This window comes from Rhineura floridana, chromosome 5 (assembly GCF_030035675.1).
Source record: "Rhineura floridana isolate rRhiFlo1 chromosome 5, rRhiFlo1.hap2, whole genome shotgun sequence".
NCBI classification, from domain to species: domain Eukaryota; kingdom Metazoa; phylum Chordata; class Lepidosauria; order Squamata; family Rhineuridae; genus Rhineura; species Rhineura floridana.
Genome location: NC_084484.1, coordinates 45,088,748 through 45,103,765, shown reverse-complemented (window position 1 = coordinate 45,103,765; position 15,018 = coordinate 45,088,748). Strand labels below are relative to the sequence as shown.

General features: G+C 41.1%; 1 protein-coding gene across 4 annotated transcripts in view; it reads left to right on the top strand.

Moving 5' to 3' along the window:
• Positions 1-15,018, top strand: part of FGF14 (fibroblast growth factor 14) — a 525,484-nt gene that overhangs the window by 378,038 nt on the left and 132,428 nt on the right. For all 4 annotated transcript variants that reach the window (XM_061626601.1, XM_061626600.1, XM_061626599.1 and 1 more), the window contains one exon: positions 2,961-3,064. In XM_061626601.1, the coding sequence (XP_061482585.1) occupies positions 2,961-3,064 (104 nt within the window). The remainder of the gene's footprint in view (positions 1-2,960; positions 3,065-15,018) is intronic.

Sequence of the window (15,018 nt, the reverse complement as noted above, 5' to 3'; positions counted from 1 at the left end):
ACTCGACAATTGAACCTGCTGTGCCGCACGGATCTTATGTGCAGCACAGGCAAAGAGAGCGACCCTATGTGTAACCGCAGAATCTTTGTCGGCTAAAAGGAAGACGATGATATCCTACACAGACCTCCCCCGTATTAGAAATTCACCCAGAATTCTGGACCTCGGATGTACATAAAGGGGGCATTCTAGTAGGTAATTCGGGAGATCCTCAACTGCCTTGGTCCCACAAATGCAAAGTCGCTGGGTCCATGGGGTCTGGTTATAACGGCCCGCCAGTACAGCAATTGGCATTGACTGGAACCGGAGTGCAGTGAAAGCTTGTCTAAGCGTTGGTGTCATGGAATGGGCCAGATAGTTTGCCCTTCAGTGGTCCTTTTTTACAGCCCCAAACCATCTAAAGGGTTTGGAGTTATTGATTGTTACCCTATCTAACCAGTGACAGTGGGAAAAATTACCTCTTTCAGCCTTGTTCTATCATGGATACCAGAGGCTGGAGGTGAGATGTGGTACAAATGGTATATACCAAGTATTTTTTCACCCCAGAATTTGTCTCTGGAGGCCAGCTCGACGCATACTTGCAATATGAGCTTAGACTGAGAGTTTTGGATTGACTCCCAAAAACTGAGCAATGCACAGTGAATATGAGCGCTGACAGGAGAAGTTCCCGTCTCAGCTCGCAACAATGCCGCCGGCGTGCCTATGGGCAAACGCAAAAGTTTTTTTAAAAAGCTGTTTTGGACCACCTCAAGATTACGTAGAAGGGGACCCTCCAAGCCCCAAACCGGGGCGCCATACAAGATCTGCGGTAAAACTTTGCTGTTATAAATTTTCAGTGCTGGGGGTATGAGATTACCACCTGTGGACCTATAAAAGCTCAGGATGGCACTGCATGTTCTAAGAGCAGTAACCTTGGTGTGGTCGATATGTTTTTTCCATGTAAGATTATCCTGGAAAAATATGCCTAGGCATTTAAAGGAGCGGCATTGGTCGATTCGTTGGTCATCCATAGACCATGGAAAATTTCTGTGCCTTTTACCGAAAACCATGACTTTAGTTTTGGCATGGTTTATCTGTAATTTTTCCTTTAAGCAAAAGGCACTGCATTTCAAAAGTAGTCTCTTTAACCCCATGCGTGTAATAGAAAGCAGGATCATGTTGTCTGCGTACAGGAGGACTGAAACCTTCCTGTTCCCAACTGCTGGCGGGGGGGAATTCTGGCCCCATCAGCTCAGTGACTATATCATTAAGATAAAAATTAAAAAGTAAAGGGGCTAACAAGCATCCCTGTTTTACTCCCCTGTTTGAGGCGATGGGATCTGAAAGCGAACCCGAGTAGCCCACCCTCACTCTTGCTTTGTTATCTGTGTACAATTCCCTAATAAGGAATAGGAGTAGCTTGTCGTTGGTTGTGCTAGCTAACTTAGACCAGAGCATTGATCTGTCGATGGAATCAAATGCCGCCGCCAAATCTATAAATGCGGTGTAAAGGTGTTTCGTGGGGCCTAGCATGCATTGCCTTGCGATAATGGCAAGTAGCAGTCCCTAGTCCTTCTTTCCTGCAGGGCCAAGCCCTTCCAAGAGCCCCCATAGGTGGTGTGGGGTCTTCTAGGTGGTGTAGAGCCCCATACAAGACTAATGGTTCAAATGCTGCTTAATTGCAGAGGTTCAAGAATCTGCTTCATTCTGCATCAGCTTCAACATTCTAATTCCTACTGCAGTCATTTCCAAACTGGTCAGCAGACCACCAGTGGTCCATGAGCTTCAATCAGGTGGTTTGTACAAATACAATTTCTGAAAATACAATAAAAAATCATACAGCATCTAACATGGCACATTGCAATTGCTACAATAGGCAAAAAGATAATTATGTGGTCTGCCAAGACCCTCAGCAATTTTGAAGTCATCTGTGGGGGGGGAGTTTGGGAACCACTGCTATAGTGCATAGAACCTTCAGCAAGGCTTTTCTTTAGTGTCTTCTAATATCATAAAGGATTAATGATAGAGCCTAATTTTCTCTATGTCATTTCCTGTGAGTGGTCTGTTATTTTTCTTCCTCCTGGGCATATCGCTTGAGTCATATCCCTCTTTCATGATGCACAATAATGAGCAAATTGTTCTTTTTCATACATTTTTACTTTGGTCACAGTGTTTATATCTGTTGTGGTTGTGATTTCGTCTCATTTTTCTGTGTCTTCTTTCCCCCTAGCTTAAGTGAATAAACAACCTCTTGAGAAACTGTTACATGATTATTCCTTTGTGAATATTAGGCCAGAAAATATGCCCAAGGTGGATTTTGACTCCACCATGTGGAGGACACATCAGTTGCTGTCCATTGTAGTTGTCTCTGTGCATCCAGCTGTTTATGTGCTCTGAATTGCCAGGCAAATCTGGAGATTTTCCACACAATAACACAAACCTGAAAAAAAGGGGTGAGAGATTGGCATGAAGAAACGGCTTACAACATGGAGACAGTTGCTATGGGGAGCAATTTAAAGCAGTTATTTTGTGTGCACGCTGCTTTCATAGGTGCTGCAATTCAGTTCCTCTGAAGCCTTATCATCATCAGGTTTAGGCTTGAAGAACATTATTGAGCAGGAAAGGGTTTAATTCTTCTGTCTTGCTTTATTATGTTGCTAAGTTATGGTTGTAACTGAATATTTTCATTCTGAATATTACAAAAGTGAACCTGGGTATGGCTGAAAGGGGTACAGATTTATTTTTTTGGTGCAAACCAATCTCAACCAGTTTGGGCACAGGGAGAAGTGTTTTTGAACTACTTTAAAGCAGCTGCCCCTACTACTACTGTCTTGAATTCTAATACTGTAGTTGAAGTACACTTTGTTGTATTCTGGTTTCAGTCCTACAATGTAGCCACAGGTGAGAATGTGTAATTATGCATAGGTGTTTCTACTTGATTACATTCTTTGCTTACCTGTAACAGATCTTCTTTATTTTTACAGCATTGTTCAACCTTATACCAGTGGGACTTCGAGTTGTCGCTATCCAGGGTGTAAAAACAGGCTTGTATATAGCCCTAAATGGAGAAGGGTTCCTTTATACGTCAGTAAGTAATATGCCATGGTTAATGGCTCTAAGCTACTTTTCTGTACAAAGGTAGATCCAATTAATAGAATATACGATTTAAAAGGAAGAAGGATTAAATGATGCTGCCAATGGATTCTTAATACCTGTGGGTTTAATAGACAGAGTCTTCAATAGGTTTTCAGACTAGAAATCATTGAAGGCTATCAGTTTGACCCTTTCTCACATTTTGTTTGACATGTGGAAGGTATCTTCCTGAATGATAAAAGTAGTATCAGAATCTCTGGGCCACATAGGAAGAGCTGACATTGGTACAGGGAGGAATCACAGCACAAGTATCTTCCATGGGCCTGGGGTTTCTTTTATTATATTTGTGTTGCAGGAAGGAGCTGTGCTGCAGCAGCTGCAATGCTAGCAGTGAAACATGAGGAAGGGCAGTTAATTATATCCATGAAATTTATTTGATAGTTTAGATTATGTGTTTCAAGCAATAGGACTTTGTTTAATATGACTACACAGTGCTACTGCAAGATATGTAGTTTGAAGTCCAGGTTTCTAATATCTTGCTATTTGTTATATGAGAGCATTGCTTAATCATATAATTTGCATGGAATTCAAAGCTTTTGAGTAACTGGAGGTGTAGATAAATAGGAAGGTTCTTCAGAGTTAGGGTTAATATGGGACATCAAAGTAGAGTCAAAGTAAATTCAGATAATAATGTGTTTTGATTAAACAAAACTTGGGTAATGCTGTGTATACATTATTTTACATTCTTTAAATTATTTAATAATTGAAGCTGATGGGTTTCTCCCAGAAATGTCATTGTCATCATTAAAAGCAGGAATACCTTCCTATTAATAAATAATAAGCAGGATCCAGCTAAAATGAAGCACATTGGAGTCCCATAGATTTGAATGGGAGAGATTTTATTTTGGCCAGATTGTTCAAACATTTTGTACATGAAAATCATTTTTCCTGAATGCAAAAATGAAAACTGTTGCATATGTTTTACATGTGCTAATCTTGACTCTATTCAGAATGATTTTATGAGGCAAGTGCTTGGGCTCCCAATGGGGACTCCAGCAGCTCATCTCAGAGCTGAGCTGGGACTCCCGTCAATTGCGGCACGGATTGATTTAGCTTATTTACGGTACTGGCTCCGTATTTTTTATATGGATGACTCGGCCCTAACCAAACAATGTTGACAGGAACAAATGCGGATGGGAGGGTGGGCGAAGATGTGTCAGTCGATACTTTCTAAATACGACCTCTCTTTAACCAAACTGAGGGATCTAAGTACTATCGGCCTCCGTAATTGGATTTTCGATCATGACGCAGCCCAGGACCGAATGTCTATAGTTACGGCTCCCTTCTCAATTTGGTATCCATGTTTTAAACTTAACCACTCCATGTCGAATTATTTAGATGACCTGGATAGATCTCCTATTAGAAGAGCCTTACGTTTTCAATTAATGCCCACGGCCTACCTTGATGGCAGGTTTCGTAGCATCCCTGTGGACCAACGCCAATGCATTTATGGCTGTAAAGCAATAGAGGAGATTGTTCATTATCTACTTTATTGTCCTCTTTATGAAGACCCCAGGAATAAATTTTTATCACCCTTTTCAGATTTCCTAGCTCCTTATTCGGATAGAGAGAAGGTAAATGCGCTTTTAAATGACAATTTTAAGCCAACGACTCTAGCGGTCGCTAATTTTGCTTTGGCCGCCCAAAAATTGAGAGAGTCCTTTGTCAAAGGGCTAGCCACCTTGATGTAATCCTCCTAATGCAAAATTGCTAATGGATTGTCCTTTTATTTATGTATATATGTTTTTATGCACAAGGCCTATGGCTAAGTTTGCAATAAAGTTATTGATGTGCTAATCAAATCCATATTTTTGTACTTTTATGTTTTATTCTCATTGCTAGAATGTGATGCTACTATTCTAAAAAGGTTCTGACCAATATAGTGATAGATAGATGTAAGTTATTGATTTCTTAAAATAAAATATAAGTTATGTAAGTTGTTCATGTAAGTTATTAATTTCTTAAAATAAAATAAATCATATGGTAGCAAAAGGTACTTCTGGTAGCTAGCCAAGACTGAGCTCATGTAATTTCCACTGAGTTGAGTGGGAGAGATTTAAGTGTGTGTTTAACTCTTCCCCTGAACTAAAAAAATGCTTACGAGTGGCAGAATAGTATTGTATGGTCCTGAAGATAGCATATCACTGATAATTTCATTAAGGCTGCGTGCAGGCAGGCTGCTGAACTGGGGTTATGCACAGTGCGCACAACACATATTTATGCATGCAGCTTCTCATTTAGCTAGTGATGAATGCACAAAAGCCTGTTTTCAGGTGTGCATGCCACTAGCTGGATCATAGCTTTTGTTTTAAATAATGTTCTCAGAGAGAGAAGATGCTTGATATTTCATTACTCTTTTTGCTTGTGTTATCTCAAGGGCTGCTGTGAATTACCAGTGCGATGATTTTTTTTAAATTTGAAGGAATGTTAGACGTATTATAAGCTCCTGATACCCTGAAGAAAAATATTGTTTGTTTTGAATGGGGTGACAAAGCTTTTAAAGTTAATTAGGAGGAAATAAATCCTAATAGCTGAAATGTCATCAAGATAAAAATGAGTATCATACAGACAGCACCTCTTTGTCATACATCAAAACATGGCATACAGAAGATCTGTGTTCTTGAGTACAGCACTGAAAGTGTGTCATAGAAGAAATGCAAAATAAAAGAGTACAGCTCAAGGATGATAAAAATTGGAAATACTGCCACGATTGCTGGCTTTTCTATTCCTCTGCATCAGGGCTGAGGAACATGTGGCCATCCAGATGTTGTTGGACTCCATGTCAGGGACGATAGTAGTTGTAGCCCAACAACATATTTGGATGATTACATGTCCCGTCCCTGCTTTATATTTGTGTATATGGGCTTGCAGACATGTACATATAAAATAATTCAGCAATGTAGCAGAAATATCTTTCTGCATGGTAGGTTGGGAGCAATGAATGCATTTTGTTTTCATTTAAAGTTATGACATTCCTCTCCATCATTTGTAGATATAAAAACTAAATGTCCCAATGTTAAATAGATTGGCAAGTAGTCTGTAAATCTGTAGAATGGAAATTCCTATGAGGAGATTCTAACACCATTCACATGCTTTTTAGAATATTCCACTTCAGATTTCCTTCTGAAATCACCATAGCTTTTGACAAAGTAGAGGCCGCATTTGAGTGTACAGGGTGTGTGTGTGGTGTGGTGTGGTGTGGTGTGGTGTGGTGTGGTGTGGTGTGGTGTGGTGTGGTGTGGTGTGGTGTGTGTGTGTGTGTGTGTGTGTGTGTGTGTGTGTATGTGTGTGTGTGTGTGTGTGAGAGAGAGAGAGAGAGAGAGAGAGAGAGAGGGAGGGATGGAATCCGTTCACTGGTGCCAGTTCAACAGCATTTCATCGACCTAACAGGCCAGTATCAATTCGAGTTTGTTCTTTGTCCTCTATCTACTGCTTTTACCAATCCATTTTTTCCCTTACAAAAGATATTGATTGACATTTTAAAAGGAAATATTGATAAATGAAAGGAAATATCGATAAAATCGTTGTTCTTAATATTGATATTTCAGTAATAGCCATGGAAAATTGTTACATAAAAATCCATTCTGTAACAATAAAGAATAAGTGAATTAATGGAAAATTTGGTACCAAATCTGAATTGGGCTGATTTCTAGCACATCCGTAGTGTACACAAATGTGTGTGTTGTGCATGTATGAACAAATGCTTTACATTTCAGAAGCTGCTGTTGCATTGGCTAGCATTTCTTAACAGACTAGCTTAATCTATCCTACTACACCAATAAATTAAAGGACAATGCATATTGCTGGAGGAAATGATGGTTTCTTTCTTTTCAAGAGTGTTGGAAATATAAAAACCTGTAGTTGGAGCCTACAGGTAAAAACACAGGTCAGAACCAACATTTAAAAATGTGCCTTTTTGTTTTTCAAAAAAGAGGCTGCAATTTAAAAGAGGAATATGATATGTATTTCAAAGACAGATTGTTGTTTAAGATCCATGTAGAGTTGCTTTTTTTTAAGTGGCATGTTTTGGGTTTGAATATTTTGAGTGCAGAGTTTGATATTCAGAATTCAGTCTACAAAAAGCATGGGTAAATTACAACCAGTAGCAGCTGGAGTGTGCCTCTTGGTAGTGTACTGAAGCGCTGTTACCTATTGGCCTACAGCAGTCCAATATTTCAGTGAGTCATAACCAAAACACCACTGAATCATTAGCAGTCAAGGAGACATACCATTAATTTGACTAGATATTCTGGTGTGCACATATAAAATCCACGGAGCCTTATACACAGCTGGATTCATCTTTTATTTTAAAAAGAGAAATGTTATGTGCATTGGAGCATTTTTCATTATTGGTCTCTGCATTATGATCAAGATCTTTTCCAGAGAGGTAGCATGTGATGAAGTGGACACCAGTCTGAAAACGTATGCCCTAACAAATGTATTACTGTTTCAGGTGATCAAAAGCTTGGTCTTCTTCATATTAGTGTCTGTTTTTGCTTTTATTGGCCCATAGTTGCCAAAGAATGATGTCCTGGTGAGATCTGTCATGCACAGTTCTCACACAACTCCCATTTATTCCTCAGTGGTGGTGGTTTGAAATAACACTAAAACTTGTACTACTAAAAATGCTGAAATATTGTGGTTAGGGCAAAATGAAGTCATTTTTCATTATTATACATAAGTGAATATATATCATAGTCTATCAGTGGGGTTTCTGTACCTTTTGCAAAGCTTTGATTCTACTATTTTTGTATTTATTTATCTCCTTAATACTTTATATCCTGGGGTTTAAAATATTGTTCAAAGCAGCTTACTGAGTTCAAAGGCAAGGTCCAAATGGATTTTAGACTGTAATCCTATACCCTTTAACTAGAAGAATGACCCATTAAACTCAATGGGATTTACTTCTGATTAGATATGCATAGGATTGTGCTATTACTTTAGTGATATTTTTAATTCTTCATTTAGTTGTATTGTTGATTTTAACATTGTATCTCACAATAGTTGCCTTTTGGCAGAGAGGCAACTTATAAATAGAATGAGACCATATCCCTATGCACACTTTTCTGGGAGTGTCCAGTGGGGCTTACTTCCTAGTAAACAAGTATCAGGTTCTACTGCCCAGGAATGAATGAAACAGGTCTGTAACCGGAATGGGGCAAATGGGTGCATCACCTTCCCCAGAGTTGTGCTTTGCAACCATCCCAAGATTTTTTTTGGAAAAGTGTCTTTTTAATTTGTGACTCACACTCATAGTGGTTATTTATTCTTTGTTGGCAAACTATGAAAACCATCCTAGAGGAATAAAAACACTGCTGTGCACACTACAGTTAGCTCACCGGCCAGCCACCTAGGCTGTAACTCAGGACTAAGATCTTATTTCCCCAATATGTACAGCTTAGCATGAGGCCTTTTCAGAGTATCTGGGCAGAAAAAAATCAACCCAGCAACCAGTAAAAAAAATCCAGTTGCTTTCCACAATTAGTTTCCAATTGCTTAGTTAGTTCTTTATATAGCAACGAGTTAAAAAGTTTCCCCTTGATTGTCCAACATGGAGGACAAGTTTGTTTTTTGAGTGGAATCTAAAACTGAGATATCTAATCCAGCATCAAAGCCAAGCTGAGCCCACTGTCATCACCAAAGTGGCTGAGTTCATGAAGAATCAGAACACAGGGACAGACCACAGGTGAAAGAGGACCATAGCTATAAGCAAAGTTAAGCTTTTGAGTTTGGCATTCCTGAGGATCTCTCAGATCAACAGATTAAACTTAATATCTGAAGAACAGTGAGGTCTGTAATTTCCAACGAGAATTGTTCCAGAAATATGAATGGTTAGTGTCAAGGCCGGTTCTAAAGGGCGGCCAGGTTGGGCACTGGCCTGAGGGCCCCGGAGCTACAGGAGCCCCTGAGGGGCCCTCTGCTCCCTTTCCGTGATCCACGCTCCCCCATGCCCCCCCACTTACCTGTCAGCCAGCTTTTTAGCATTGCCCTTAATGAAGATGGCAGCCGCAGTTTCCCTAAGGTACTGAAGCTGCTGCCACCATCTTAGTTGATGGCAGAGATGTGCGTGCATAGCACGCACGTGTGCCATCAACAAAGATGGCAGCGGAGGCTTCATTCCCCTTAGGGAAACTGTGGCTGCCATCTTCATTAAGGGTAATGGTAAAGACAGGCCATGGGGTGCATGAGGGGTACGTACGTGCGCACATGCACACCCACCCACCCACCAGGGGGCCAGGGCAAGCTGATGCCCAAGGGCCCCCGCATGCCTGGAGCCAGCCCTGGTTAGTGTATTCTAAACTCCACACTAAGCTGTTTATTTTATTTTACACCTTTTGGTATCTCCTTGCTTACTGTGTCCTTAACATCCATTTTTCTTATGAAACAAAAAATATCATTTAATTCCTGGTGTTCATACTAAATTTTCTGTTAACTTGACCTTTACATAGCCCGTTATGTAAGCTAACACACTCTCTGTATGAAGGAGGAGTGAGGGGGAAGGTCTCTGCCTTTCCTTGGCCTGAACCTCACATCCTCTCCACCAGGGCGGGGAGGAATTCACTGACGTTATACTCCCCCCCCAAATGCCCCACCTAGAAATGTGGCAGCCTAACAAGGAAGTCTAACTACAGGGCTAGAATGAAGGAACAAAAAAAAAAAGCTAGGATCCAAAAAAACCCATGAAACAAGTTCCAATAAGACTAAACTTGTTTTTCTTTTTAGCCTCTCCCCCCTCCCCACTTCTGCCACACCACATACCAAAATGCTTTTTTAAATGAGTAGTATCTCAAAAACAATTTATAATATTTCATGGAGGTCAACTGTTCAAATAAAAACTATTAAAAATATCATTAGTCTGGTGCAAGCCTCTTATCTGAACCTATGCATTTCTTCTTTTCTGTTGTTCCAGAAAGAAGGACTAGACCCAATGTGTGAAAAATGCAGGGAAACTGCCTTTGGCTAAAAATTAGGAGAAACTTCCTAACAGAAAGGACTGTTCAACAGTGAAGCAGGCTATCTCAGGAAGTGGTAGACTCTCCTTTGCTGGGGGTATTTAAGAAGAGACTAGATGGACATCTGTCAGGGATACACGGTTGTTACATCCTCTATTGTAGATCCTGCATTGAGCAGCGGGTTGATCACCTTTAAAGTTCCTTCCAGCTCTTTCATTCTATGATTTGTATCTTTGCTTATGAAACATAAATGCTCAGAACATTGGGAAGTCAATTTTTAGCAATAAATATATGACAATCTCAAACATAATAAAATTAAGATTTACTAATATTCAATATTGTGAGTTGTATCTAATGCTGTACAAGTGGAAGTTGCTCAGGCAAAGTGGCTTTTCACTCTCTTATCCCCACTGCATTCACTTGTGGTCCCTGAAAAAGCTTTCATGGGGGTTGGTGGGCCCTCAAGAAATGTCAAAGGTGGCACAGGGTTGGGGGGGCATGCAGAATGGAGAGTGCAAAATTGGCGCAGAGGCACCTTGCATAATTTATTTTCTGTTTTTGCAAGCAGCCCCTGTCCAGTTTTCGGCAATTCCGTTGCTGACTGCAGGGCCCATGCCACATCTCAGACCTTTATTGAGAGTCTTCTGATCCTTGTGACCCTTTTCAGGGGGTTGCACAGGAGAAGAGAAGGAGGAGAAGGCAGAAAAGGTTCCTTATACAAATGGACTTCCTTCCCTTTGGATACAAACATATAGTTTTTTATTTCAAGAGCCACTCTTTTTCTAGTGAAATTGCAAAAGGCGGAATGCTACAAACTTGTCTGGAGTTAATTCCGGATAAACCAGTTAATACACTGCATTATTCGCATTTAAAAATAAATTGATTGCTAAAGACTACGACCTGGGAGACCAGGGTTCAAATCACCACATAGCCATGAAGTACACTGGGTGACCTTGTGACAGTCACTGCCTCTCAGCCTCAGAGGAAGGCAATGGTAAACCACCTCTGAATACCGCTTACCATGAAAACCCTCTGAACAGAGTATCCAAAATGCAACACGAGATAGTGCTGGAAAATGAGCCCCCCAGGTCAGATCCTGTTGAATGTTAAAGAGGAAAGTACAAAAGCAGGACTACATCTGAATGTCAAGAAGACTAAAGTAATGACAACAGAAGATTTATGTAACTTTAAAGGTAACAATGAGGACATCGAACTTGTCAAGGATTATCAGTACCTTAGCACAGTCATTAACCAAAAGGGAGACAATAGTGAAGAAATCAGAAGAAGGCTAGGACTGGGAAGGACAGCTATGAGAGAACTAGAAAAGGTCCTCAAATGCAAAGATGTATCACTGAACACTGAAGTCAGGATCATTCAGACCATGGTATTCCCGATCTCTATGTGTGGATGTGAAAGGTGGACTGTGAAAAACATGGAAAAGAGAAAAATCAACATTTGAAATGTGGTGTTGGAGGAGAGCTTGGACCATGGAATGTGAAAAAGACAAATAATCACTAGAAGCTAAAATGATGAAACTGAAGTTATCATACTTTGGACACATAATGAGAAGACATGATTCCCTAGAAAAGACAATAATGCTGGGAAAAACAGAAGAGAGTAGAAAAAGAGGAAGGCCAAACAAGAGATGGATTGATTCCATAAAGGAAGCCACAGACCTGAAGTTACAAGATCTGAACAGGGTGGTTTATAACAGATGCTCTTGGAGGTCGCTCTTAGGGTCGCCATAAGTTGTAATCGAGTTGAAGGCACATAATAACAACATGTATTGCTTCACTTCAAAATGTGGTAAGCTAGCCCTGCCATGTTTGGGGGCCCTCCCTTTCATTTTGCTGAGTGGGGTCCTGGACTACTGCCCCAAAGTCTTGCCTTGATGACATCATGGTTTACAAAAAAAGTTGCTGCTACTCCATTTGTATACTTATATACCAATGTAGATAAATGCCATCTATAACTGATCACCAGTAATAAAAATACTTTAGAAAAAATGCATGGCTGATTTTAATTAATTTAAGAAAATTAACACTGGAGTCTATGATAGCACAGGCATGCTCAGTAAGAATCAACTGACAGTGTTCTAAAAGCCAGACTAACAGCTGTTTGGCTTAGCTAATCATGTGGCCACACCCACACCAAACATTTATTCCACTTCTCCCAAAGAATCCTGGGAAGTGTAGTTTGTGAAGGGTGATAAGAGTTGTTAGAAGACTCCTATTCTCCTGACAGAGCTCCAGTGGCCAACGTGGTTTAACAGTCAGCCCCTCTTCCCAGAGAATTCTGGTGACTCTGTGAGGGGAATAGGGTGTAGCTCTGTGAGGGGAATAGGATTCTTTGGGGAAAGCCATGACTGTTTAAAGTGGAATAAATGTCTGATGTGGATGTGGCCAGGAACAGCTTTGGTTTAAATTTGGGTGGGAGACTACATGCGTCTGCTGTAGAATAAAAAGATAGGGAACACCCCCCAAAATGATATTGTTAACAATGTTTTCCTTTTGAAAAGGAAAAGGACTTTCCCTCCGTCCAGTTCCCACCCACGCATCCAATATCCTCCCCTCCTCCTCCAAGCTACACAGGAAGTGGATTGGGCTGTGAAAGACCAACCCAAATTGTGTTTGCATTTTTACAAATTTGTAGGCAGTACAATATCTCAGAGAGGAGATCAGGTCCTCTGGTACATTCATTATAGCTGCCCAATTTCCCTGCTTTTTAAAGTTTGGTAGAAATATCTGTTGGCTATAGATACTTTCTTAAACTGGTAGGTGTTTTTTTTCCTATTAGTGAATAGACAATATGGCCAAATGGATGATTAATGGCCCAAAGGTTGGGTTGTCATAAAATTGGTTTTGCTTAACCTGGCATCAAGTGATAAACAGAAGAGCTTAGCCTTAATGGTTGGACATTTCTCTCCATATGGAATTATTATTATTATTATTATTATTATTATTATTATATCCCACCCTTCCTCCCAGCAGGTGTGAAATAATACATCAGTTGACAGGGACGGGACAGTAGCTTGAATTTGGGTGGACACATAAGAGTAGGTTTGATCAGCTTCAACATACATGATTGGAAAATGGAAATGGACTGCCTTCAAGTCGATTCCGACTTATGGCGACCCTGTGAATAGGGTTTTAATGGTAAGCAGTATTCAGAGGGGGTTTTCATTGCCTTCCTCTTAGGCTGAGAGGAAGTGACTGGCCCAAGGTCACCCAGTGAGCTTCATGGCTGCGTGGGGATTCAAACCCTTGTCTCCCAGGTCATAGTCTAACACCTTAACCACTACACCACACTGGCTCTCACATATATGATTAGCATGTGTGAAATATACTAAATTCATGTTCAGTTCATAAAAAGCCATCAGCCCTTGAATCAACTTGAAGGCAGTACTGTGACGCCCTTCCCTGGCTCTCCCTGTCAGGTTCCTACCTGCTCGTGGTTACTGCCTGTCTCTAGGCACCACCAGGGACTCCACCAGTCCGGACTGTCCTTTTATATGGTTTCTCTCCCCGCTCTAGCACAGATCTCAACAGATCCCCCTGCTAGGCAACCACCAGTCACGTCCTAATACTAGTATTCCCAGAGACTCTGAATACTGGTATTGTTATTCTCTTCACCGCTGCCACCATTTGTTACAGTTTCCCTTCAGCCTTGGTCATTACCTTACCCTCCCTTCTGGTCTGTGAAACCCCAGCCAAGGACCAGGCCTTTGGTAAACCAAATTAAGTATTTATTAAAGATAACAAAGCTAACAAGATTAACAAGATTTCTTCTTAAGGCACATAAGCATATGGTTTTACTCAATACTAATCCGAACTCCACCCCCCTCCTTCTCCACTCTCTCCTGGCAAACCACTCTCTCAAACCCACCAAACAACCCACTCTTTCTCTTCTCCCCCCAGATTCCACTCTCCCTCTTCCTTTTATACGTTCAGCCATTTTAAACACTCAGCCAATCATCTAGCATTCTACTGCCCATTCACTCCCCCTCCTCTTTCACTCCACTTACCATGTATCTTCTAAGCAACCAACACTTACCATATATACATTAATATAGGAACATCACATTCCCCCCCCTTAAACAACGGCAGAGTATTATTCCTGTTCCAGGATTTATACGTCGCGTTAACAAATAAAAGTCTCTATGGGGAAAATGTCTTTCTTTGTTCCTCTGTCTGGTCACGTCACTGCAGTCCCAGCCACTTGCCTGGAAAGTCCATCGGCCAGTACATTGTCCTTGCCTTTTATGAACTGGAAGTCCACTTGATAGTCCTGTAGGGCCCAGGACCACCTCTGCAGCATATGGTTTTTCATAGTGTGCAACCATAACAAGGCCCGATGATCCGTAGTCACTGTGAATCTTCATCCCCACACGTATGGGCGCAACTTGTTCAGTCCCCACACGACCGCTAGGCACTCCTTCTGGACCGACGAATAGTTTTTCTCCCTCGGCATCAGCTTGCGACTCAGGTACGCCACTGGATGTCTGGTGCCTTCTCTCTCCTGTAGCAAGACGACTCCCAGCGCAAGGTCCGACGCATCTGTAGCCACAATGAATGGTTTCTCATAGTCTGGTGCTATTAATATGGGTCCTTGGCACAAGGCTTGCTTCAGTAGATCAAAAGCCTTCTGACATTCATCCGTCCATACCACACGCTCAGAACACTTTTTCTTTGTTAATTCATGCAAGGGGGTTGCTATTTCCCCAAAATTTCTCACAAACTTCCTATAAAATCCAGCCACACCCAGAAATGCCCTTACTTGTTTTTTGGTTAAGGGGATCGGCCACGCTTGTATTGCCTCCACCTTGTTCCATAAGGGGGTGATTTTCCCACTCCCCACCTTATGTCCTAAATAGATTACTTCCTTTAGTCCAAACTGGCATTTCTTAGCTTTTATTGTGAGGCCTGCTTTTCTTAAG